This window comes from Aricia agestis, chromosome 3 (genome assembly GCF_905147365.1).
Source record: "Aricia agestis chromosome 3, ilAriAges1.1, whole genome shotgun sequence".
NCBI lineage: Eukaryota > Metazoa > Arthropoda > Insecta > Lepidoptera > Lycaenidae > Aricia > Aricia agestis.
In genome coordinates, this window is record NC_056408.1 from 20,544,614 (window position 1) to 20,571,192 (window position 26,579).

At 37.9% G+C, this 26,579-nt stretch overlaps 2 protein-coding genes across 2 annotated transcripts; both read left to right on the forward strand.

Moving 5' to 3' along the window:
• The first annotated feature begins 1,450 nt into the window (after positions 1 to 1,450).
• LOC121725477 lies at positions 1,451 to 2,794 on the forward strand. The gene is made up of 2 exons (XM_042112481.1): positions 1,451 to 2,350; positions 2,618 to 2,794. Exons 1-2 carry the CDS (start codon positions 1,451 to 1,453, stop codon positions 2,792 to 2,794), a joined length of 1,077 nt encoding a protein of 358 aa, XP_041968415.1.
• A 6,605-nt stretch (positions 2,795 to 9,399) lies between these two features.
• LOC121740279 (phenoloxidase-activating factor 2-like) lies at positions 9,400 to 24,955 on the forward strand. The gene is made up of 10 exons (XM_042132935.1): positions 9,400 to 9,414; positions 18,171 to 18,248; positions 19,147 to 19,243; positions 20,106 to 20,232; positions 20,563 to 20,653; positions 22,487 to 22,593; positions 22,945 to 23,144; positions 23,686 to 23,870; positions 24,076 to 24,240; positions 24,759 to 24,955. Exons 2-10 carry the CDS (start codon positions 18,180 to 18,182, stop codon positions 24,930 to 24,932), a joined length of 1,215 nt encoding a protein of 404 aa, XP_041988869.1. The 5' UTR covers positions 9,400 to 9,414; positions 18,171 to 18,179; the 3' UTR covers positions 24,933 to 24,955.
• Positions 24,956 to 26,579: the final 1,624 nt, after the last annotated feature.

A 26,579-nucleotide genomic window follows, 5' to 3' on the forward strand; every position in this document is an offset into this window, starting at 1 on the left:
AATATGTTTAAGATTTTTGAAATTTTATTTTAATACACATCCAAGACCCAGGAAAATTTAAAACTTTTTGTTCCGCCTGCGGGACTCGAACCCAGGACCCCCGGGATGAGCGCTGGCCACGCGCAATGCGAATTCATTTTCATCGAAATTTTCATGGAAATAAGATATTTTCCCACATCAAAATGTAGCCTATGTCCTTTCTCAGACTCTAGAATAACTGTATACAAAATTTCATTGCAATCGGTTCAGTAGTTTTGGCGTGAAAGCAAGACAGACAGACAGACAGACAGACATACAGACAGACAGACAGAAATACTTTCGCATTTATAATATTAGTATGGATTAAACATCATATTCTAACGTATTAAAAACTATAAACAAAAACATACTAACTAATAAGTATGATTAGTTCTATGTTACAATAAAGTAAAAAATAAAACGCCATCTGTTAAATCGTATTAGAACTAAAATGTTCATTCCATCGATATATTTCTGGATTTTTTATAATATTATACATAAAATATGTTTAAGATTTTTGAAATTTTATTTTAATACACATCCAAGACCCAGGAAAATTGAAAACTTTTTGTTCCGCCTGCGGGACTCGAACCCAGGACCCCCGGGATGAGCGCTGGCCACGCGCAATGCGAATTCATTTTCATCGAAATTTTCATGGAAATAAGATATTTTCCCACATCAAAATGTAGCCTATGTCCTTTCTCAGACTCTAGAATAACTGTATACAAAATTTCATTGCAATCGGTTCAGTAGTTTTGGCGTGAAAGCAAGACAGACAGACAGACAGACAGACAGACAGACAGACAGAGATACTTTCGCATTTATAATATTAGTATGGATTTAAAACTAAGGCTGCGTTTCCACTGAAGCGGAGCGGAGCTTAGCGGTGCCCGAATAGACCAATCGTGCTATTGCAGCGGAATGACTGCGAAGATTTCGAGCATGGTGATTGGTCAATTCGGCACCGCTAAGCTCCGCACCGCTCCGCTCCGCTTCAATGGAAACGCAGCCTTAGGGCTTGTTTCACCACTTCTTGATAAAGTGCCGGATAGGCTATCGACAACTTATCTGACAGATACCTACTCCATACTCCATCTGTAAAAAAAGTTGTGGAAAGCCTATCCAGCACTAATCAGGAAGTGGTGAAACAGGCTCTTAAACTTTATTCAGAATATTTTTTTACAAAATATGTATTCTTACTACTGGTGCCCACCACCGGTTCGGGAACTAACCCGGCGAGAGGAGCCAGCGTAAGAAACTAGAATCATGCCGGAGGCTCTGAATATAGAAGGTTAGGGGGTTCAGTCGATGCGCGCGCGCGCTAACGAGCGGACCGTATTGAAGTATAATGTCTGTGAATAAGTGTGCGTGTGCTAATTGTAACGTAGTTATTTCGGAAGTTTTGTCGTTTATACGAAATAGACAAGATGTGATGGATAATGAAAGTATTATTCGGATTTGCGTGTCGGCATTCTCTGAAGAGGATATAAGTGAGGCAAAAACACTTTTATTCACTTCGACCAAAACTAGCAAGAAATGCATTTCCCGTCGCAAGGACAGAAAGCAGAAGGATCTCGAGGACATAATTACAGTGTTTAAAACAATAGATCCCGATCAATTGCCCCTGTTCGTGGCCTATGAGCTTCATAAGCTACCGCCAGTTACCTTCGATCATGTCGACGTTACGAAGCTGTTAAAAGACATTTTGGTGTTACAATCAGAAATCGCGACGCTGCAATCGGTGACTTCGGATATTAAAAACAATTACGTTACGAAAGAACATCTAAAAAATGTTAGTGAAGAAATCATAAATCCGTTTTTTCATTCAAATGTGAATAAAATCCGAGGTGGAGGGTACGGCTTTGATAGCGGGCCGGTCGGCCTACAGCCGGTACAATCAGCTGATCATGGCGGCGTACACGACGTGACAGTGGAGGAGTCGTCACAGTATACCTCTCCCGTACGCACGCATTTGGACCCAGGGAGCTGTAGTAACCCCGTCCTTGTCGCGCTAACTAACTCGAATATGACTGCTACAAATGTCACTGATAATAAGTCTTCGCCGCAAAAATTGCCCGTATCTCAGAATAAACCTACTTTGGCTCAGATTGTAAACAATGGGCCTAAAAACGATACTGAAGACGGTTGGTCGCTGGTACAAAAGAAAAAAATAAAGAAACGGTTTGAAAGCAAATCAGGGAAGGCGTGTTCTGATATATCTGAAAAGTTTAAGGCGTCAGATATTAAAATTCCTTTGTTCATCTCAAACGTGAACAAAGAAACTACTGAAAATGACATCTGTGAATATGTAACCAAAATGACCGGTGAAACAGTTAGCTTACAAAAAATTAATATGATGAAGGAGCGTCCGTACAATGCTTTCAAATTGTATGTGTCAAAGTTAAAAATTAGTAAATTTTTAGACGATAATTTATGGCCGGAGGGCGTTACTTTTAGACGTTTTATTTATTTTAAAAAACGTCAGCTGGATGTACATACTCCGAACGAGAATAGGCCACCCGAAAATAAATAATGGATAGAAACACAAGATCAAATGTTAAGCTTTGTACATTCAATTGTAAGAATATTATGCGATCAGCTGACTGTGTTCGTCGCCTGTGTGACCAAGTGGACGTGCTCGCCCTGCAGGAAACCTGGCTCCTGCCCCACGACGTATCATACCTGGGAACCATCCACAATGACTTCGCGTACACAGGGAAATCAGCAGTGGATACCTCAAACGGAATCCTCATTGGAAGACCATACGGGGGTGTAGCGCTCCTGTGGAGAAAATCGTTGTTTGCTTCTGTGTCGGTAGTTCAATGTATTAGTGATCGCTTAGTGTGTATTAAAGTGGAACAGGATAATCGATCTTTGTTATTGATTTGTGTGTATATGCCCACGGATTGCAGTGAGAATCTTCCTGAATTCACAAACTGCCTCTGTGAAATTATTTCCATAATTGAAAACCATCAAGTGGAATCGGTTTTTATCTTGGGAGATTTTAACGCACACCCTGGAACCAGATTTTCACGTGAGTTGCTTAACACCTGTTCCGATGAGTCATGGTCGTGCATTGATACAGAGTTGTTGTCGTCGGACTCACATACTTTTGTTAGCGTAGCCAACGGATCCCTACGTTGGTTAGACCATTGTATAGTTACAAACTCTGCTAAACATTTAGTCAATAATGCATGCATTTTATACGGCGTTTACGCGTCGGATCATGTGCCTCTGTTAATAAATTGTAATATAAACTTAATTAAACCTAAAATAATAAATTCAAATAATAAATGTAGTAGTATTATTTGGGGAGAAAGAGATTTGAATCAAAAAAATAGCTATTCTAAATTTTGTAACGAAAAATTAAAGGACATAGATTTTCCAAAGGAATTTTGTAACTGTGCTGACAATATCTGTACGAACCATGAACACTACGTGTTATTAGATAATATGTACAATGATTTAATTTATATTCTAAAGAGAGGCGCCGAAATCTCGCATTCTGTGAAAAGGCGACGTAACTATGTTATTGGCTGGAACAGACACGTTCGCGAGGCTCACCGCGAGGCCAGGCTTTGCTATCAAATATGGTTGCAACATAATAAACCTACTTCTGGTGACATTTACAGGGACATGTGCCTATCTCGTCGTAATTTTAAATCGAAATTAAAATATTGCCAAAACAATCAGGTTCAAATTAAAATGGATATGATAGCCAAATCTCATGAAACAAAACAATTCTCAAAATTCTGGAAATTAACAAATAATTTAAATCATAGACCTGGCATTCCGGTGAGCGTCGCGGGCGTGTCTGCTCCTACGGAAATAGCTAATGCTTTTTTGGAACATTTTAAAATAAAATCGACTTCGATTGTAACTGCCGATACAAACTGTTTTTGTACAGAGGCTATCGTGAGGGGGGGGCGCCCCGTTAGATTTTCTGGTAAACAAATTGCAAAAGTAATACAGAACATGACTAGGGGCAAGTCCCCCGGTCACGATGGCCTCAGTATTGAACATCTTAAGTACGCTGGTGGCCACCTACCACGGGTGCTGTCAATGTTTTTTAACCTATGCATAAGTCACAGTTACTTACCTGCGGAGCTTACTAAGACTATTGTAGTGCCAATTATCAAAAATAAAACTGCGGATGCCTCTGATATTTCTAATTACAGGCCAATCTCCTTGGCGACTGTTATCGCAAAAATACTGGACAGTCTGGTTGATACAATCTTAGCTAAACACATTGTACTTGAAGATGGTCAGTTTGGTTTCAGACCAAATTTGTCTACGGAAAGTGCAATTTTGTGTCTCAAACAGACTGTTCAGTATTATACAGATCGTAAAACGCCTATAATAGCCTGTTTTCTGGATTTATCAAAGGCGTTCGACTTAGTTAATTATAATTTGCTCTGGCATAAGTTAGCTCACGATACATCCGTCCCAGATGATATTATCTCACTGTTAAAATGTTGGTACAGTAAACAATCGAACACAGTTAAATGGGCTGGCTCATACTCTGACTCGTTTGGGTTAGATTGTGGCGTGAGACAGGGTGGACTTAGCTCACCTCGCCTGTTCAACCTGTATATCAATAAGCTTATAAGTGAGCTGAATAAAGCCAAAACAGGTTGCCACATAGATGGTGTTAGTGTCAACAATGTCAGCTACGCAGATGATATGGTTCTGCTGAGTCCGTCAGTCAGCGCGATGAGACAGCTTCTTAAAATATGTGAAAGCTATGCTGCGGCCCATGGGCTCAAATATAATACCACGAAGAGTGAGTGGATCGTCTTCAAATCCGGTTTTGAGGGGTATAAGCATATGGCTGATCTCTCTCTCTCGGGATCTCCCCTAGTCCGGGTTCAGAAGTTCAAATATTTGGGTCACTGGGTCACAGAAAACATGAAAGACAATGTCGACATTGATAGGGAGCGCCGGTCGTTGGCCGTCCGTTGCAATATGCTGGCTCGTAGATTCGCTCGCTGTACTGAAGCAGTTAAAATCACGCTCTTTAAATCTTTCTGCCAGTCATTCTACACGTGTAGCCTGTGGACTAATTTTTCCCAGCGGGCGTACAACGACCTGCGCGTCCAGTACAACAATACTCTTAGGATGCTGTTGGGGTTGCCGTGGAGATGCAGCGCGTCAGGAATGTTCGCCGAGGCGCGCGTGGACGGGTTCGCGGCCATAATGCGCAAACGCTGTGCCTCAATGCTGGCGCGCTTGCGATCCTCCTCCAACGGCATCCTAAGAGTTTTCACCGACAGATGGGACTCTCGTCTTCTACATAGGTGGATTACGATTCACTGTTGTTAATATGTAGTTAAAGATATGTAATTTTACTAACAATAGGTTAAGAATAAATTGTTACTAACACCTATGGATGAATAATCTGAAATAAATTATTATTATTATTATTATTATTATTATTATTAAAGCTAGAGAACAAAGTTGTGACCTCCCTTTTACAAGTGTCCGTAAGCGTTGTATCAGTTACTTCTGCATTCGAATTTGATAAAACTTGGTTTAGAAACACTTTGAAAGCCGGGGAAGGACATGGGATAGTTTTTGTTGCGAAAATATGTACGGTTCCCGCGCGGAACACTTCACTTTCGTTGTCTATCGATCTAAGGATCGCGCGTACAAGAGACAACCCTTTGGCTCTTAGGCCAAAACACAATACAACCCTTTGGCCTTTAGGCCAAAACACAATACCGCGTTGCGGCACCGCACCGCAAAAATCGGCGGCCAAAAAATTCAAAATTCGTAAAAAAACTGAATGGGCATTGTCCAAAAAAAATCACATGTACTTTTTATATTTTTTTCGATAAAATAGGGTATTTTAAGAATATAAATTAAATAATTTTGAAATTCATTGGCTAGTTTTTTCTCAATAAATTTTTAAAGATTCGCTCTGACGTCATCATCGGCGGCCAATAATTGACCTTTGCAGTATGTTTTTTCCTTTCAATCTTATTTATAATGGCTGGTTCGTCAAATGCAAGTTCTCATTATATGAAAGCTGATACGAGAAGCTTACCAAAAGTTCGAAACGTAATGTTGGTCGAATTTATTGCTAATTTAACGTCATTGAAGGTCAAACAAAGGTTAAACATATTTGTTCAAAAATATAAGTAACTAAGGTATTTTTTTCGTTTATACACAGAAAAACGATCACTGACCTTATTCCTCGAAATGTTTTTGTAATGAGCAAAATAAAAAAAAAATGGACAATCCCCATTCCGCCAAATTTGGTGTTGTGGTGCCGCAACGCGGTTATGTGTTTCGGCCCTTACACGTATAGGTATTATGACGTGTGCTGCAATTCAGGAACAGCGGGGATTTTGGTGTCGAATAAAACAGAGCTGTGAGCACCGTGTATGTATATTATGTACATGTTAGAGGCAGGTGAGGCTGCGGGCTTCAGGCGTGGAGGTGAGCTGGATGGCGGCGCTGAACCGGTCGCGCCATACCTCCGGGAAACGCACCCGGGATTCTGGTTCTGGGAAAAAAATTAAGCTGGTGAATACAAGGCCGGCAACGCACCTGCAGCTCTTCTGATGTTGCGAGTGTCCATGGGCGACGGTAGTTGCTTTCCATGATGTTAACCTTTTGCTCGTTTGCCCCCCTATTTTATAAAAAAAAGCACTCGCCAAATACTAGGATAGTTAATGCTTAATGGTCAGTTTATCACTGTCAATGAACTTTCTACTCCTCCTACTATCTTTAATTTCTCCCATCAGCTTCAGCATATTCTTAGGGCTTAGAGATCAAAAGATTTTCGTGATTGGATACCGCCGAATCACAATGCGCAATCTCGAATTCGGAAACTTCATCACACGATATCCAATAAACGCTCGCGGTGCTAGGCATTGACCAATGACCGCACGGTAAAGTTTCCGAATTCGAACGAACGGCAATCGTCCTGCTGGTTCTTAAAAATACATACCTTTTTCTACTTTTTCGACTTGCTCGGTTTTGGAGGATAAAGCTGGGTACGCCGAGGGCAGGTACTGGTGGCTAGAGGACGGGCATCCTACGTGCGATCCGATACTCTTGATCCTGGTCGACACCACGTATTGCGAGAGGCACACACTTCGCCTCAGTATACTCATAATATTATCTTGAGGGATCCGAAGAAACTTCTTACGGCTCTGAAAAAAGCAGGGTTCTTTATGTTAAGCTTTTGAAGTCGGGTGGAATGTGAATAGACAGCATGTAAAAGGCGTTAGGTAGGTTTTGAAACGTTTAACAATAATTTTAAATGAGATCAAAAAGTAATATTGTTTTATGAGTTTTTTTTTTAATATTTTTCTATGAATTCCGTACCAGTTTGTTTCGAAGCTATTTCAAAACTGACAGGTATTTTTTTTTATCTACACTTTTTGTTGTCAGACTAGTATTCAGTCCCAAAGACACTGACTTCCATTATACAAGTACGTTGGACTTATGATATTCACCTGCTCTTTGTGCCTATTTGAAGCGGAATCAGCGCCCCCAATGCGAGGGAAGAGAACTAAATCTGTTGCTGTCGCTGATTCCGCTTCAAATAGGCACAAAAAATAGCTGTCATTTCAAAGGATATCATCAGTCCAGCGTACTTGTATAATGGAGGTCAGTGATTCAGTCCCAAAGAGGATGACTTTCAGTCCCTAATCAGTCAAGACTCAAAACTTACAAAGATAGTGCGCTCAGGGGCGTACAAAGCAGAAGTGTACTATTGATTAACTGTATCGTGAAACACTTTCGCATTTATAATATTAGTGTCGATATTTAATCAAATCAAACTTATTTATTTGTATGTTTGTCTTACCACGCAGTTAGTGCTAGTAGCTAAGTACAGTTTATGAGTGTAGAAACTCTCTACAGTCAACACTCTTCAACCACAAGTTACTACTACAACTGGTCTACACTCATTAATAATGAAAAGGTTTGTTTGATAGTGCTTTGTTGTGCTAAACGTTGCTGTAGTTAAAGCATTAAACGTTGAGCATTTAAGCCACATATATATTAGTAGAAGTTGTAGACTGTGATAATAGTTCCATTGGAACTCTACAAGTACTCAACAAAAACGCTGGCCCCAGTGCCTAATTCGTACAAGGCTACAATGCAAGTAATGAGCCCACTCATTGTTTTTCAAAGGTCACAGTTTTATCAATAGCTAGATGACAGCCGCTACGTTGCGTTAAAATTCGTTTGTCGCACGGAAAACGTACAAATTTCCCGGATAAAAGTATCCTATTTCCTTTCGCAAGACTCAAAGTATCACCATACTAAATTTCACCAAAATCGGTTTAGAGACAGACAGACACACTTTCGCATTTATATAGCTAATATATTAGAATGTAAGTGTATAAATAAATACTAGCTATTTGACAGAGCTTTGCTCGGTATTCGATAAGACACGAATAAAATTACATTTTCTAAAAAAACGATTCCTAACTAGATCGATTTATCGCCCCCGAAACCCTATATACTAAATTTCATGAAAATCGTTGGAGCCGATTCCGAGACTCCAATTATATATAATATAGTATATACATATATACAAGAATTGCTCGTTTAAAGATATAAGATAAGCATTATAATATTCTCTTAGCATTTCTCGTATTCTATCATTTAGTATTGAGCACAGGAGCAAAGCAGCATTTTATTTCCTTTAAGAGGATACCACAGCGGCTAGAGAAATGAAAAAAAAGTACGTGTAATATCTATAGCTGTCTCCCTTACCTCAAGCCTATACCGCAGAACGCGATAGAGACAACTGCAGAAAATCCAGAAAATCAACGATTCGTTGTCCCCTGATTCCTTCTCCAAAACTTAACCGATTTAAGTACTTTTTTCATTAAAGATTAAAAAAAGGCTTGAGCTGTGTTCCTATGTTTTGCTTTTTTTGTATAATCTATCCAAATCTGTTTTCTGGACGTTTGAACACAGTGGAAAATCTGGCCATTTTTTTGGGTTTTTGAACGTTCATATCTTATTTAATAATTAAATTATGAAAAAAAAAGAAAACATAGGGACATTGTATTAGTGGCCGTAGATATTCAGGAAAAAAATTATAACTCTACTAGCATTATCCAGGGAGGAAACAGGGGACAACGTTTGTATGGAAAAAATGGCGGTGTGGAATCCTCTTAACCGTACCGGAAATATTTATGCAGTTAAGAACCTACAGTCAACAGGAAGTAATTATTCGAGTATATGTATGTTTAAGGTAGTGAAGGTATGTAACTTCACAGGCTAAGCAACCGCTTCTTATAATGTACAGTCGGGTTTCGGTCCAAATAATAAAGTCTTAAGCTAGCTTCAGTCTTCAGATGATTTAAATATTTATAAATACAATAAAGGTCGTCTGTGGGTTTTTCGCACCATTTAAGGTATTTTAAGGTAAGTACATCTTAATTTTAGTAAAGAAAATTAAAGTTACAAAAATTATTGCATATACTTAGTAGTTAAGAGGATACACCAGGGGCTAGAAAAATGAAAAAAAAAGTACGTGTACTATCTATATAGCTGTCTCCCTTACCTCAAGCCTATACCGCAGAACGCGATAGAGACAACTGCAGAAAATCAATGATTCGTTGTCCCCTGATTCCTTCTCCATTCCTTAACCGATTTAAATACTTTTTTCATTAAAGATTAAAGAAAGGCTTGAACTGTGTTCCTATGTTTTACTTTTTTTTGGAAAATCTAGCCAAATCTGTTTTCTGGATGTTTGAACACAGCGGAAAATCTGGCCTTCTTTTGGGTTTTTGAACGTTCATATCTTATTTAATAATTAAATTATGAAAAAAAGAAAACATAGGGACATTGTATTAGTGGCCGTAGATATTCAGGCAAAAAATTATAACTCTACTAGCATTATCCAGGGAGGAAACAGGGGACAACGTTTGTATGGAAAAAAGGGCGGTGTGGACTCCTCTTAAACCATCGCATAGTAAATTTTACGTTCGTAGTCAGCAAGAATTCTACTTGGAATAGGCCTTTTTGGTATACTCGATATGTCCAATGTCCATATAGTAAAAATTGGCCAAATGCGAGTCGGACTCGCACACGAATGGTTCCGTAGTCCGTACTGCCGTACAGTTAAATATTAAAGCAAAAGTAGGCCAAAAATTGTATTGTATGTATGGAAGCCCCCTTAATTTTTTAAAATTATAATATTATTATTAATAATGTAATGTAAATATATAACTGAGTATTTTGAAAACATTTCATCAAACGTTTAATTACAGAGCATAAAATAGCAAAAAAATCAAGTTTCTTGTATGGAGCCCCCCTTAAATATTTCATTTATTTTGTTGTTATAGCAGCCAGCAATAGCTGCTATACATAATCTGTGAAAAATTCAGCAGTCTAGCTATAGCGGTTCTTGAGACAGAACCTGAAGACAGACTATAAGGACAGACTCAACAAGGACAACATACACAATGACACAATGTCTATTACGTTATTACCCTTTGGGAACGGAACCCTAAAAACATTTGTTCGGGTTTTATCTTAAAGGTTTAGAAGTGATTAGTGTAACTGTAGTCTGTAGAGACATCCTTACTGCGTATTTACTACTGAGAAGTTGGCACAAAATAATATGTTATTAATATCATTTTTCCTTAAGTAATAATGGGTCTGGTTGTAAATAAGTTTTTTTACGGTAACGCTTGTGCATTGCACTTACGTGTCAATATAGTCAAGCACATAATAAACCGTGATAATAAATGAGAAATTGGTAACTGTACAAGCTAAAAATTAAAATATTGGTGCCTACTTAGTTACTGCTTTTTACTCCAGTCTTTAATCTTCGATATTTTACTTAATGATTGCTAAATTAACAGGGTTTAATATAAGTAATATTATGATAATAAGCCCTGGCTTAGCACTTAAAATGGAAGTGTTTTCTAAACTAATCACGTTCGCAATGTTTATCGAGCAAATTCTCAATAGGATAACTAACCAACTACATAATTTATGAAAATATATTTCACTTTCACTTTTTATCGATTTTACCGCTACATCGAGAGAATTGTAAACAGACTAAATTTTAATCATCATAAATACTTAACAAGTTAAAGTTGTTGTCATAAATAATAATTCATTTAAGTTTAATATTTATTAACTGTGTTTGAAAATAACACTAACGCCATAGAAAGTAAATAAGTTAGTAAATAAAACACATATTAAGTCATAACCCTAAAGTTATACCTACATTCAAGATATCGAGTAAGCACAGAAAAACCTACATACATATTGCATGGATGAATCTAGAATAATTATAAAAATTATACCTGTTTACTTCACTGGTAAATATAACCACAACAACCACAGACAAAAAAATTGCACGTACGACTTGTAGCGGGCATCAACCCACAGTAAAATAAAACATGCAAACACCAATGACATACACTGGCTGGGAGCAGTCCGACTAAAATATAAACAAACTTGTTAACGTAGTTAACACTCACGCGCACGGTCACTTTAAATTAGTATCATTACAATGCACTTTGAATTCTTGTTTGTTTAGTTATTATCGTATTAAGTTACGAAAACAAATAAGTACCTACGCTGAGAATTTCGACATGCTATATTCGTTGATTATTAAAGTATACATGAGTTTATGAAGTTTTAATAATCAATATGTAAAATAACAATTGATAAAGCACTTACTTACCTATATCACAATAGACATAATTATTCTGTCTACTCTGCCTATATTAAAGTACTAGATGTCCCGCGCGGCTTCGCCCGCGTAAATTAGGAATTTTACAGAAACCGTACATTTTCCCATGAAAAATAGTTATACTCTCTTCACGTGGTCTACTCTATATAAGTGCCAAATATTGCCATAAAAATTGCTCCAGTAGTTCGTGAGGTAAACCCTTTCTAATATTTCCCCCGTTTTCCCACATTTTCCTGAGTTTCTTCGGTCGTATTAGTCGTAGCGTGATAATAATATAGCCTATAGCCTTACTCGATAAATGAGCTATGTAACACTGAAATTAGAAATAAGTTTTTAAATCGGATCTGTAGTTCCTGAGATAAGCGCGTTCAAGCAAACATACTCTTCAGGTTTATAATATTATAAGTATAGATTTTTTTAATTATCGCTTGACAAACTCGAGTCTCGATCTAAAAGACTATGAAAAGTACCAATAACAGGCCATAATCATGGGACGATGCATGGTATAATATGGTAGTGATGATGATGATGAATGTAATTTGCATAGTAGCTTAAGCTTTCCGTTCTTAAAACAATGCCGAAACTCCCAAACTTGTATCTATAAAGAATCAGGAGTTCTCTCAGCACCTTCCGAACCACGGTATACCAGGTATACCTCGGTGCAAAATCTTACTTGTTGGTAGCATAATATGCTTAGAATACTTTTCACGAAACCGAAGTCACCACATGTTTCCCTATAAATTTTGAGGAGGTCCCTCGATTACTTATGGATCCTTCATCACCACTTTTGTGAATATAATACCAAATTGGGATGATACCCTATAGGTATACCAAAAGAAAAATTTTGAAAATCGGTTAACAAACGGCGGAGTAATCGTTGAACATAAGAAAACGAACATAACACCTCCCCCATTTTGAAAGTCGGTTAAAATTGTAGCCTATGTGTTATTCTGATGTATAAGCTATATTATTGTAAAGTTTCATTAAAATCCGTTCAGTAGTTTTTGCGTGAAAGAGTAACAAACATCCATAGATCCACACATCCACACATCCATACATCTATACATCCAAACAAACTTTCGCCTTTATAATATTAGTAGGATAGGATTAAGTACTATTCTGTCACATGTAAATGTCGAGAAATGCAAAACATTAAGTACGTGCTAACCATTACAATAATATTATAATTTAAACAGGACTCGGTTCTTGTTAACATAAGATTTAAGAATATCAGAATTCAGAAATCTAGGTATTAATGGACTTTTCTGAAGTGTCCTTCACTTAATCAAATTAAGCAATTGCCTAGGGCATCACGTCACCAGAAGAAGGACAAAAAACATCTGTCCTTAGGGCATCACGTCTCACCACTTAGTCTTCACCAAAAACCTTAGCTAAAAAAGTTTCTAGAAAATAATTAAGTACTAAGTTTTTAGGGCATCAAGTAATCTTAATCCGTCACTGGTCCTGTGAGATCGATGACCTATAATCGAGTCCTAAGTACCTATGTGAAGTCCTTTATAAAGTATCTACTACCTAACTACTAAGTACTAACGAATTGTCCTTGTAAAATAGTTATATTGTTTTGATTATTAACTCGTCGCTAGTAATAATACGAGTAAATAATCAAATCGTATTATAATCATAACATCAACATCGGAAAAACAATTGATTCTAATTATTATACACAATATGTGTACACTGTATAGTGTTCTTCCATTAGACAACAATAATAATTAACATCATAAAGTGCACGTTGTAGACAATGTACCGTAGAGTTCGACTCTAGCTAGGCATCTCTACTCTCTAGTAGGGCCAGATTTATTATTTTTTATGAGTATAGGCCACTTTAACTCTGTCACCATCCTAGGACGCTGCCGCCCCCCCTAGGACGCCATAGGACGCTGCCGCCTATAGGCCATGGCCTACACTGCCCATACATAAATCAAGAGTTGCTCTCTAGGTAGTTGCGGTAGTGTCTTTCATACCCCCACTCTGCCGTGGAGCACCATAGGTGCTGTGTGCGTGTGAGTTGTGAGCTCCCCTGGTGTGGGTGTGACACCCACACGAGGGGAGCTCACAACTCACATAACATATTATGTGAGTTGTGAGCTCCCCTCGTGTGGGTGTCACACCCACACCGGGGTATGTCATAACATACCCCGGTAATCCCGGCCAAGATCCCCAATCCGCCGGGCATGCCATTTCCCCATATAAAAAAGGTACTTACCTCTACATTTTGTTGGTAGCGACTTAACGCTGCCTCGCCATGTTGTCTCGGTGACTAGTAAGCCAGGACCTAAGAAATAACTTATCTAAGAAAAACCCTTCTCGGTGCTGAGGAGTCAATAAAATATTATGTTGTGTAGCACAATTTTAGGTCCCAAACACAAATAAAACAACAACCTATGCCTATCTAACCTATCTTAGGTCCTATGGATAACATGTTATATAGGACATTTTTTTAAAGACAGGAGTTGGTGAAAACTTATGGCTAAAAATTGGTGAAAAAAGCTAGTACTATGACTTGTAATTTTTTACAATATGCCAAAAAGTCAGAGTCAACAAGTCACAGGCCATTATAATAGGCCTATACATGACCTAGCCGATATATGACCCAGCGATTACGTCATGTGCCGAATATCGTATATGACGGTATCATTATTGAGTATACAGAAACGGCAAGAAATTTAGGTTTAATTTTGGACAGCAACCTCTGTTGGAAGCCTCAGGTTAACGAAGTTAGCAGGAAAGTACACCACTCGCTGCACATGATGAGGAACCTACAAAACTTTTTACCTACACAAACCAAAATTTTACTTGTCCAAACTCTCATTTTTCCAATCCTTGATTATGCCGATTCCTGCTACTTAGACCTGACCGAAGAGCTTTTAACAAAATTAGAGCGTTTGCAAAACCTTTGCATACGCTTTATGTTTTTTAAAAAAGTTAAAAGTTTGACCACATATCAGCTCATAGGTCAAAACTTAAGTGGCTTCCTATCCGTCTCCGTCGCAATTCCCATATCCTTTGTCTATTGTATAATATCCTGTATAATCCCCTTTCCCCCTCCTACCTTGTTGAACGGTTCAATTTTTCCCGACCATTCCTTTCACTCTTCGAATCTTTCACTCCCTTCCCATCGTTCCAACTTTTACTCGTACTCCTTCACAGTTCATGCAGTCAGATTGTGGAACTCGCTTCCCCACACTGTTCGTGATAGGTCTACCATCAGTGTGTTCAAGAAACGCTTGAAAGAGCATTATCTTCAAGAATCTCAATCCATTTAAGTAACGTTATTAAATATACATATTATAGTAAGTAATTATGTATTATAGACATATTGTATAGTATTTATTATTATTATTTATAATTATTAATATTGTACTATTATTTATTTTGGTTAATATAATACATAATATATGTTTTATTATTATTATTGTTATTAGTTTTGTGTACTTTTACGCTCTATCTGATATTATAACACATCTCTCTCCGCAGGGCTGCTGTAAGAAATTTCTTTACAAATAAGCAGTTCCTTTGTGTCGTCTTTCTATGTAATTTTTTTATGTAAACAGTGTCTTGTGTGCAATAAATGTTTAAATAAGTAAATAAAATAAAAAAATATGCCTCCAACAATGATGTTTTTCATACAATATCATTGGCCTCCAATAAATTTAAAAGAGTTGTAAAAAACGGGTGATGCGCTGTACAAAAATAAAATATATTTGCCCTCACAATATAGCAGCTCAAATTTTGTTTGTATCGACTTGTACAGATAATTGTAGGATTCACGGCTAACTTGTTCCACAAGGTCGAAACGAGGTCGGCTAAGTAAACAAATATGGCCGCCCAACATATAGCTCGTTTGCATAAAGATAGGGAATAAGACAAAATGACTCACCATATTGATACAATCCTTAGTAATAATATAAATGCGAAACTGTGTCTGTTACCTCTTACGCTTTCGGCTATAATAAGAATGATACATAAGAGGGGAAAGGACAAAAGCAAAAAAGTTGCGGGCGTTATTTATGTTAGTAATAAGTATAATATTATAGAACTTAGAAGACTACCACTACAGTATGAATAATAATAATATTATGTTTATCTTAAAACTATTATAATAAACAACGCAAAACCCATATATACTTAATAACAGATATTTGGTATCTATATATATATATAAGTATATATATGTATATATACATATATATATATATATATATATATATATATATATATATATATATATATATATATACAGGGTGTAGTAGTAGCGCTGAAAGACCAAAATTTTTTTTTCACTTTTGTATGGGCAAGGGTCCGAGCGTCACGAGTTTCCCCATACAAAAGTGAAAAATTTTTTTTTGGTATTTCAGCGCTGCTACTTTCACAGAGAACTCTCTACAGGGAAAACATACACACCCTAAATTATTATCACTTGTTTTTGTTACACCCTGTATAAATATAAATATATATAGATACCAAATATCTGTTATTAAGTATATATAATATTATTATTATTGATACAGTTATTTTATATATATATATATATATATATATATATATATATATATATATATATATATATATATATATATATATATATATATATATATATATATATATATATATATATATATATATATATATATATATATATATATATATATATATATATATATATATATATATATATATATTTATATATATATATATATATATATATATATATATATATATATATATATATATATATAAACTCAAGGGTGAGTCCTGACTGACTGATTGACATAGTGATCTATCAACGCACAGCCCAAACCACTGGACGGATCGGGCTGAAATTTGGCATGCAGGGATTTTGATCAATTCCAACTCCAAGGGGTTAAAATAGGGGATGAAAGTTTGTATATAATAATCCTTCTTAACGCGAGCAAAGCTGCGGGCAAAAGCTCGTACTTAACATGTTTTTAATGCTTCGGATTCAACCACAGAGGTCGGAAGTCGGAAGTCGTGGGTTCGAAATTTTAATACCCGCGTTGGAAACATGTTATTTCCAAGTTTGGTTAGGAAAAGGCTGATCACCTGATTGCCTGACAAGTAAGATGCGTCGGATGCAAAAACTACTATTTAAAATAGAATTCTTTGGTCGGATGGGCATGTAAATAGTCGGTCCTGCGCCTGATCTCTCGCCAGTCGTGTCGGTCGTCCCGCGTCAGTTCCACTGGGTTATGACTTATGAGAGTGAAATGAATAGAGAGTGCTCTTGTGTACTGCGCACACACTTGAGCACTATAAAATTACTCCTGCGTAACTGGCCTGGATTCAATGAAACCGGCCACCATTACCAAAACCGGTGTGGGCAGTTATATACGTTTTCGTTCCTTATAATATTGAATTTCATTGTCTCCGATGTGTGCACTGTGCAGTCATGCACTCATCCAGTGTTAAATGTTAAATGTTAATTACATTAAAATATTAACTCCTGTACAAATAAAATAGCAAATGGAAGAAAGTGCATTGCTGCTTATGTACTATCAGAGAAGTTAATTCCTATGCAAATCGGGGACCTAAGTACGTAGTTGCGTCATGTCAAACCCAGCTGACAGATCACAATTAACATTGAATTGACATATTCGACCAAATAACGTTGGTCTGTCAATTGCATAGGAATCAACTTCCTCGATAGTACTTGTATAACAGCTACATTAACGATTACAGATTACTAGCTAAATATCACAGCATAGGGTAAAATTTAGGTTTTATATAAATTTATGTGTTATCATCTTTTACACTTACGCGGTAGTAAACTGGTGTTTTTGTAGGGTTCCGTACCCGAAGGGTAAAAAGAAGACCCTATTACTAAGACCTCGTTGTCTGTCCGTCTGTCTGTCTGTCTATCTCCAGGCTGCAACTCAAGATAGCTAGAGAGTTGAAATTTTCACAGATTATGTAAGTATATCTATTGCCGCTATAACAACAAATACTAAAAACAAAATAAAATTAATATTTAAGGGGGGCTCCCATACAACAAACGTGATTTTTTTGCTTTATTATCAATAATGGCAACAGGTACCTGCTTGTTTTTTTTTCAAAGTTCTTAGTTATATGTGTACTTTAATATTAATTAAAATAAAATAAAAAATGGGGGGCTCCCATACAAAAAACACAATTTTTGGCCTGATTTTGCTCTATAATGGTACGGAACCATTCGCGCACGTGTCCGACTCGTACTTAGCCAATTATTTTATATTTATTCGCCGAACAAACCTAGCTACCAGCAGGACATTAACGAATATTTCAAGACTAAAATAAGCCAACTGAGTTCAGCCGTTCTCGAGTTTAAGCTAGACTAACAAAATTGAATATTCATTTTTATATATCATGCATTAGCATATTAGATGTAATATTAAATCAATACAAATATGTAATAAATCAACCATTAAGTGCATCTTCGGGTAAACCACAGGTTCTAATTATGAGGAAAATGTATGGACTTCCCGCGCAATGTCAAGCTAGCTACAGACGTGTTTCGGATCGACACAAGGTGAGACGTGTTTTAAAAATAACTTGGAGCTTTTTCAATAATAGTAAGCACTAGATCAGTGTTTCCCAGCCTTATTCAGCCACGGACTCCTAGCAAGCAGTTTTCACGGACCCCATTCATAAAATAAACAGCAAAAAGTTAGTATTATGTATGGTCCATAGATAACACAGTTGGTCCGCGGACCACAGGTTTGGAATCACTGCACTAGATCAAAAGTACCTGTAACTTAGGTTCCATCTCATAATTTTAATATCTTCGTGGTTTTGACTTTTTAATGAAAAATTAAGTTGAAAAATTACTGCATAAAACTTGTACTTGACTATAAGTTGACTCTTGATAACAGTTTGAATATTAGGTATCTACTACTATCCGCTACTATTTACTAAACAAAAATCCATATTATTTTTAACTTATGTAGGTATATTTGTTTAAAACAACTTAAAGAACCGCTCTGGCCGGTTATAATAATAATATAATCGATAACCGCTGCAACAGCAAGTTATAACAAAGATAAAAACTTAAATTGTTACTTTTTATCTTAGAACAAGTTGTCAAGGTTAAGATGGATACTCTTATTAACCGACTTCAAAAAAAGAAGGTTATCAATTCGACGCGTATGTATGTAATATCTCCAGAACTGCCCAGTTTTTGTATATGTTAGTGTATTTCAGTGTCTGAACAAATGTGCCTTTGAAAAGTGTATGGGAATTTTCTCGTAGTCACTGATCAATCGAGGTTTATTTATTTATATCATACTCTGTCGAACTTCATCAAATTCGTCAAATAATCTTTCCTTTTACTTATTTTAGTACATTTGAATACCTTTTATGCTGTTTGAGGTGCCAGCTAAAGTTAAGCTGGGAACTATTTACTCATCTTTCTGTTGTATTTCTTGTAGATGCTGCGTGGTGTGGTTTTTCTGTCGCTGGCGCTGGCGACTCTACAGTCGCCGTCGCCCCGTCTTGGGTCAGATTTAGATCTTACGCCGGGAAAGGGTAAGGTTTATCATATTTTGTTATTGGAAAAAAAAAGTGACCCTCTAATCTCTTCTACGTAGTTATCTTATATCTTTAAACGAGCAATTCTTGTATATATACAAGAATTGCTCCTTGTTTATATACAAGAATTCCTTGTTTATATAGGTAATTGGAATCTCGGAATCGGCTCCAACGATTTTCATGAAATTTAGTATATAGGGGGTTTCGGGGGCGATAAATCGATCTAGCTAGGAATCATTTTTAGAAAATGTCTTTTTATTCGTGTTTTATCGATAATCGATAAACTGAAAAATATGACTGTTCCTGACATCTATTGGCGAATAATAAAACTATTTTGTGAGCAACTAATTGCTTTACGACACAACTCTATAAATATATACTAGTAATCTGTGGACACAACAACAGCTAAAGCTATTCCAGCAGATGGCGTTATTAAGTAACACGAAGTCAATGAGTGTTTGCTATGCCGAGCAAAGCTCGGTCATCCAGGTAGGTACTAATTATTACGGGAATTAGTATCTTCATATTCATATCAAAATAGATTAACCTTCAGCGTAAAAATTAGAGTTGCGATAGCAACTTGAAGTCAAAAATGTTGACAACCTCGAATCGAATTTAAATCGAATGCATGTTGATTGTTGACAATGGGCTCTATGCCTGTTAGGCAAACTCTCGCAGACGAACTTGTTGCTAAAAACGTTACGATATCAATATAAACCTACATACAGACCCTACAGTAGTGATTATATTCTCTTTGTCTGCCTACTCGTTAAAGTAAAAGAAGAAAGTAGAGTCGATATACGAATTTCTTCGTGCTCTGCGACCTTTATGATGTTATTGAACATTACGACCCTTACAGCGAACGAAACTGTACCGTCACTACCGTGCACGACCGACAAGAACGAGGAGGGGTTCTGTGTTCTGTACTACCAGTGCAAGAACAACGACGTCATTAACGTCGACGGTGAAAACCTCATCGATATGCGGTATAGTACCTAGATATTAATGTCCATTTTCACCTTACCGTACCACGTCGTGCCGTGTTTTTGTGTCCCAGCCCTAACATCTACTAATGCTCCTTTTTTCCCAACCCGTACTTTTACCAACCGCACTTTAACACTTATGCCCTCTTTTACCAACCACACCCAAACACTTAAAACCTATTTTTACCAATTGCACCTAAACACTAATGCCCATTATTACCAGTCGCTAAACCTCATATCCACTCTATCACTTTTAAACATTATTCCCGCGTTAAACATGAATGGTACACAGAATCTGTCTTGTAGTGTCAAACGTATAATTCCTGCTTCTAGATTGAAAGACTCGTGCTTGTCCAGCCTGGAGAAATGTTGTAAGGCGCCGGAAGTGAGTCCAGACAATGTTCCAGTGCCGGAACCACCACAGGTAGACCTTTTTTAAAAATAACTAGATGTTTTACATTTTTCTCATGTGTATTGAAAACTTTAACCGTATCTACTTGATATCTCGCTGATATTGAATCTTCATATAATAGTGGGATTTGGGAAAGGGGCTAGTCCTAAATGATATTATTTTATATGAGTACTAGCTGTCCCGGCAAACGTTGTTTTGCCATATAAATAATTTTTGGTATGAAAAATAGATGTTGGCCGATTCTCAGACCTACTCTAATATGCTCACAAAATTTCATGAGAATCGGTCAAGCCGTTTCGGAGGAGTACGGGAACGAACATTGTGACACGAGAATTTTATATAATACTAGTTGTCCCGGTGAACTTCGTGTCACTTAAAAACCTTCCCTGGACTTCTACGAATATTTTTAAACTAAAATTAGCCCAATCCGTTCAGCCGTTCTCTAGTTTTGCGCTTAGCAACACATTCAGCGACTCATTTTTATATTATAGACTAGCTGTTGCCCGCAACTTCGTCCGCGTGAATGTATGTTATTAAAATCGAGATTTAGAAAATTGAACACCCATCTACGACTATTTTATTTGGATCTATATTACACACGAAATTTTAAATTTACATCAAAGACCCAGGAAACTTGAACCTCAGATACTTATCGTTTTGAAAAATCCTTTCTTCGAAGACCGCTTGGCGTGGACAGGGGATGGGGGCCACAGGACAGGGGAAAGGAACATGTGACGTAGGCATCTCTATCCCTCCTTAACCTACCTCTTATTCTCAGATTCATAATCTACAATTATTAAACCACAATTTCGAGGAGTTTTTAGGGTTCCGTACCCAAAGGGTAAAAACAGCCGGGACCCTATTACTAAGACTTCGTTGTCTGTCCGTCTGTCTGTCTCCAGGCTGAATCTCAAGAACCATTATAGCTAGAGTTCTGAATTTTTTACAGATTGTGTATATCTGTTGCCGCTATAACAACAAATACTGAAAACAAAATAAAATCAATATTTAAGGGGGGCTCCCATACAACAAACATGATTTTTTTGGCCTTTTTTGCTCGATATCAATAATGACATCAGGTAGGCAGTTGAAATTTTCACAGACTCTTTAATTATATGTGTACTTTAATAATTAATAATAAAATTAGAATATAAATAAAATTTAAGGGGGGCTCCCATACAAAAACACAACTTTCAGCCTATTTTTTCTCTATAACGGTACGGATCCCTTCGTGCGCGAGTCCGACTCGCACTTGGCCGATTTTATTGTAAACATGGTATCAAATTGCCCGAATTTGATACCACGTTTACAATAAAGTAACAAAATTTATATAACAAAAAAAGAATTTTGAAAATCTGACCACAAACAGCAAAGTAAACATTCACTCCTCCTTTTTTGAAAGTCGGTTCAAAAAAAGTATCTAAGATGTTGACCAGGGATGTAAGGTATCATCATGCCAAATTTCATTGAAATCGGTACAGCGGATTCAGAGATTAGCCTGTACAAACAGACAAACAGACAAACCGACAAACAGACAGACAGAGAAACAAAAATTTCAAAAACAGTTAAAATGTGTTCTATTACTCTTCTACTATGCTCGTTTTTTCAAGTTTATTTAAAATGTACAAAAAATTTACCTCTACGATTTTATTATAAGTATAGATATAGATAAGATTCCGTTGGACCGTTTGTCCATCGTCGATGCGCTGTATTGGAATAACTTCGTTATGTGAAATATTAAACACGTGAGCGGTTGGGTAATAATAGGGCCTAATCTAACCTATTTGTTATCTAGATGAATTTGTATCCACAGTTTTTTCATTTCCGCCTTACAACTTGTTGCAGAGAAAAGGTTGCGGCTGGAGGAACCCCAACGGCATCAGCATCCGCGTGCAGTCGGTGGACGGCGAGGCCGGCTTCGCCGAGTTCCCCTGGATGGTCGCCGTCATGAAGTAAGCTCATCAATTTATCTCTTCTTCTTTGTCGTTTTCTTTATTACAAAAGGTCGCGCCTGGAAAAGTTCTCCTCTACTTCGGTAGTTAAGTTCTTCCATTTTATTCGGTCTTCTACTCCTCTAAGGGCAGCTGTTACTTTTAGTCCAGTGAGTGCCACAATTTGGTACCATCGGAATCGGATCGACCCCTGAGGCTGCCACTGTATTTTAGTATCTTGACTCGTAAAACAGAAAAGAGCTTAGTACCTAACTGCCAAGTTAGATATTGAAATTGAGGCGTGTTTCAAGGAATCAAAAGGCTCCATGAGAACTGTTCATATCATTTATTGTTATTGACACGTATTTTCAGGAAACTACCGAAAGAGACCTACCTCGGTGGCGGATCTCTCATCCATCCGAACGCCGTGCTCACCGCAGCCCACCTAGTGTCCGGGGAGAGAGACCTGAAGGTGCGCGCGGGAGAGTGGGATACCGTCACCACAAGAGAGATCTATCCGCACCAGGAGAGAGACGTCGCCAGCGTCGTCGTGCATAAGGACTTCATCAAACGTAAGAAGCAACCATAATATTATATGGATTAACTTTGTCTTAAAGAAAACTTAGTTGTGGTTTTGATAATACCGATATTACTCGAATGATAATCTATCAGAATGCAAGCGAACACAGGTCTAGGGGACAGTGTACGGATAGACATGCAACGAGACACTGAGTTATTCTAGAATCTAGATGTTGCCCGCAAATTCGTCCGGGCTGCGTTTCCAAATTCAACCAGAGATGCAGCGAGGAATGTGTTTTTGAGAACCACCACCAACCTCGCTCAGCGCAGCGATTCTATTGGATCTTAAAAACACATTCCTCGGAACACATATCTAGTGGAAACGCTTTTGCCTTGTTCACATACTCAAATATCTCCATATCCAATTTTAAATTTTCACGCCTAATCCGTGAAAATGAAACAGACAGACACAATTACGCATTGTATTATGACACGTCACACGATTTATGAGCTTTAAAACTTGAATGGCTATAAAAAGCGCTGTATTTCACAAGGCTTTCTGGTAAAATAACTATCGGGACCAAATACTTCCAGAAACCCTGTACTACAATATCGCTCTGCTATTCTTCACAACGCCCATGGAGCTGGCGCCCAACGTGGGGGTGGCGTGCCTGCCGCCGCCGGAGTCCGACACGCCCGACGACACGCGGTGCTTCGCCACCGGCTGGGGCAAGACCAGGTTCGGCGAGGAGGGCCAAAACGCGATTATATTGAAGAAGGTAATTCTCTGTTAGAACATTTTTATGGTCCAGTTCGCGAAACGTCATATTTCCATAGGTTTTCATTATATACATTTTTGCCAAACTGAACTAGATACATTAGCTACTATATAGGTACCTATAACTCTTTATAAAAGCTCCTTTCCATCGTTGTCACGGGAGAACTGAGGTGACATGAGTTCTCTACTCTTCTCTCTCTCTCCAGGTTGAAGTTCCGGTAGTGAGCAAGCGGACCTGCCGCAGCCAGCTTCGCAACACGCGTCTGGGTTCGGCGTTCGAGCTGCATTCTACCTTCATGTGTGCTGGCGGCGAGCCCGGCCGCGACACTTGCAGGGGCGACGGTGGATCACCGCTTGTTTGTCCCATTGAGGTGGGTTAAAACTTAGAAGACATGGTGTTTTACTGTCTGAATTTGGGATTTGGATGACGGTCTCTAAGATTTTTATATATTGGCAAGAGGCTTTAGGGCGGAGCGTGCATGCAGCGAATATATCGCGGACACGTTTTGCAGGATTGCGCACCAAGGACGTCCGAAAAAAACTCAGTACAAAGCCCAAAACTTCCCGCTGAGCGTCGGTGACGAATTCGCTGCATGCCCGCCCCGACGCCGTTCGCCTACCGCGATAAGCCCCTAAAACGTAACGACACGAGATATCGTTTACACTCAGCCCTCTATAACGTATGTACTTGCCGCGTCGGGCAGTGGCAGCGGCATGACGAGTGGCAGCGCGATGACTATTTACATCCTCGCGCTGCCCACTTCCCTGCCCAACAGGGCTGAAGCCGATAGGATATATTCCTGTGGAAATTGTTGTTAACGCTGACGTAAGCTGCCAACCGCCCGCGCCCGAGTGGCAAGCCTCTCATCGAAGACTATTCGTGTTTTAGGGCGAGAAGAACCGCTACTACCAGTCCGGCATCGTGGCGTGGGGCATCGGCTGCGGCGGCGACGGCGTGCCCGGCGTCTATGTTGATGTCGTCAAGCTGCGGCCGTGGATCGACGACAAGATGGCCGGCCGCGGACTCGACCTCAACACGTACGATCACAACGCGCGCATTTAAAAAATTAAATATTATAAAAGAAACATACTTTTTTATTCATATAAAACTAAGGCCCAATTTCACCAATGTCTGTTAGTGTTTACAGCTTGTCTTTTATTCATATAAAAAAAGAAGGGTTAACGTGATACTAATTCGAGCATTAACTATAAGTTATAACAGTCGTTTGGGCCAAAATTGGGCCTTAGTTTATTCGTAAGTAGTAACTAATTAATTTATAGAGATGCATAAAATATATTATGTTTTTATTTTTGCGACTACAATGTTAAAAGATATGTTCTTAATTGAAATGTATCTATTGAATTTTAATAAATGTTGCCCGCGACTTCGTCCGCGTCAACATAGTATAATAACAAAGATGGATAGTCCGCTAACAAATATGAAAAAATTAAAATATAACCTCCTCCTTTTTGGAAGTCGGTTAAAAAGTAGCCTAAGTTACATCTTACTACATCAGCTATCTACCAAAAAAAGACCCGGCAAAATAGCTCCAGCCGTTTCAGAGATTAGCCGGAACAAACAGACAGACAGACATACAAACAAAAATTGTAAAAAAATGTTGTTTTGGTGTATGTAGCGTATATATGTCGCAGCCGACTGGCTTAAATAGCCGTTCAATCAAACAGCTAGCCCTTTGACTGAACAACGCCATTCAATCACACGTCTAGCTTTTATATTGAATATTTTAGTCGCTCAAAACGTTCAACACTACAGCTGATTCAAAAGCCGCCGTCTAATTGAAGTAGTTCAGCGCGCACCGCTGCGGCGCTAGGTGCGTTTTATTTACAATATGACGTCAACTAGCAGGTGTTTGTTGGTGTTTGTGGTTGTTTTTCGGAAATAAAGTAGTTAATAAAAGTTACAAGTGTTATTAAAGAGACAAAAATTGTGGATGCACATACTAGTGAATCAAAATTTCAACAAATATTCGAAGAGAAATTACGAGATTATGAAATGGATGGACGTTGCCCCCCCCCGAAAGGGGGGTTCAGGGGGCACAGCCCCCCGTCAAAACAAAAACAAACACAATCCAGAAAGTCCAAAAGTAGGTTAGGTTAGAACTGTGACTGTGCTGCGGCAGCAGCACAGTCACAGTGACCGTCACAAAAAACGCCTCAAAATTTTTTATTTTTACTTATTGCATTAAACTTTGGTCACCCCTTAAACTTAATCCGAGAATAATCTTTGAGTAAAATACAAAAAATTTTCCTATTCTCGTAAATTACATATTAAGCTAATGGTCGCCCTAGATAATTTGCCATTTAACCAGTTGGCTAAGCGTCGTCTAGCTGTAGTGTTGAACGTTGTAGTCAACAAGTCGGCTAAACGACGTATAGCCGTGTGATTGAATGGCGTTGTTCAGTCAAAGGGCTAGCTGTTTGATTGAACGGCTATTTAAACCAGTCGGCTGCGACATATACATTCAACAATAAAATTCAAAAACATACAACCGTTTTTTACTACATATGCATGTAGTAAAAAACGGTTCTTTCAATATTACAAACAGACACTCCAATTTTATTTATATGTATAGATAAGAATCTAAAAAAATGTGTATTGGGACGGTTTAAAGCACAAAGTCACTCTTTTTTTATATTATACAGAGGGTAACAAAACCATGTGATAATAGTACTTTAAGGTGTGTAGGGT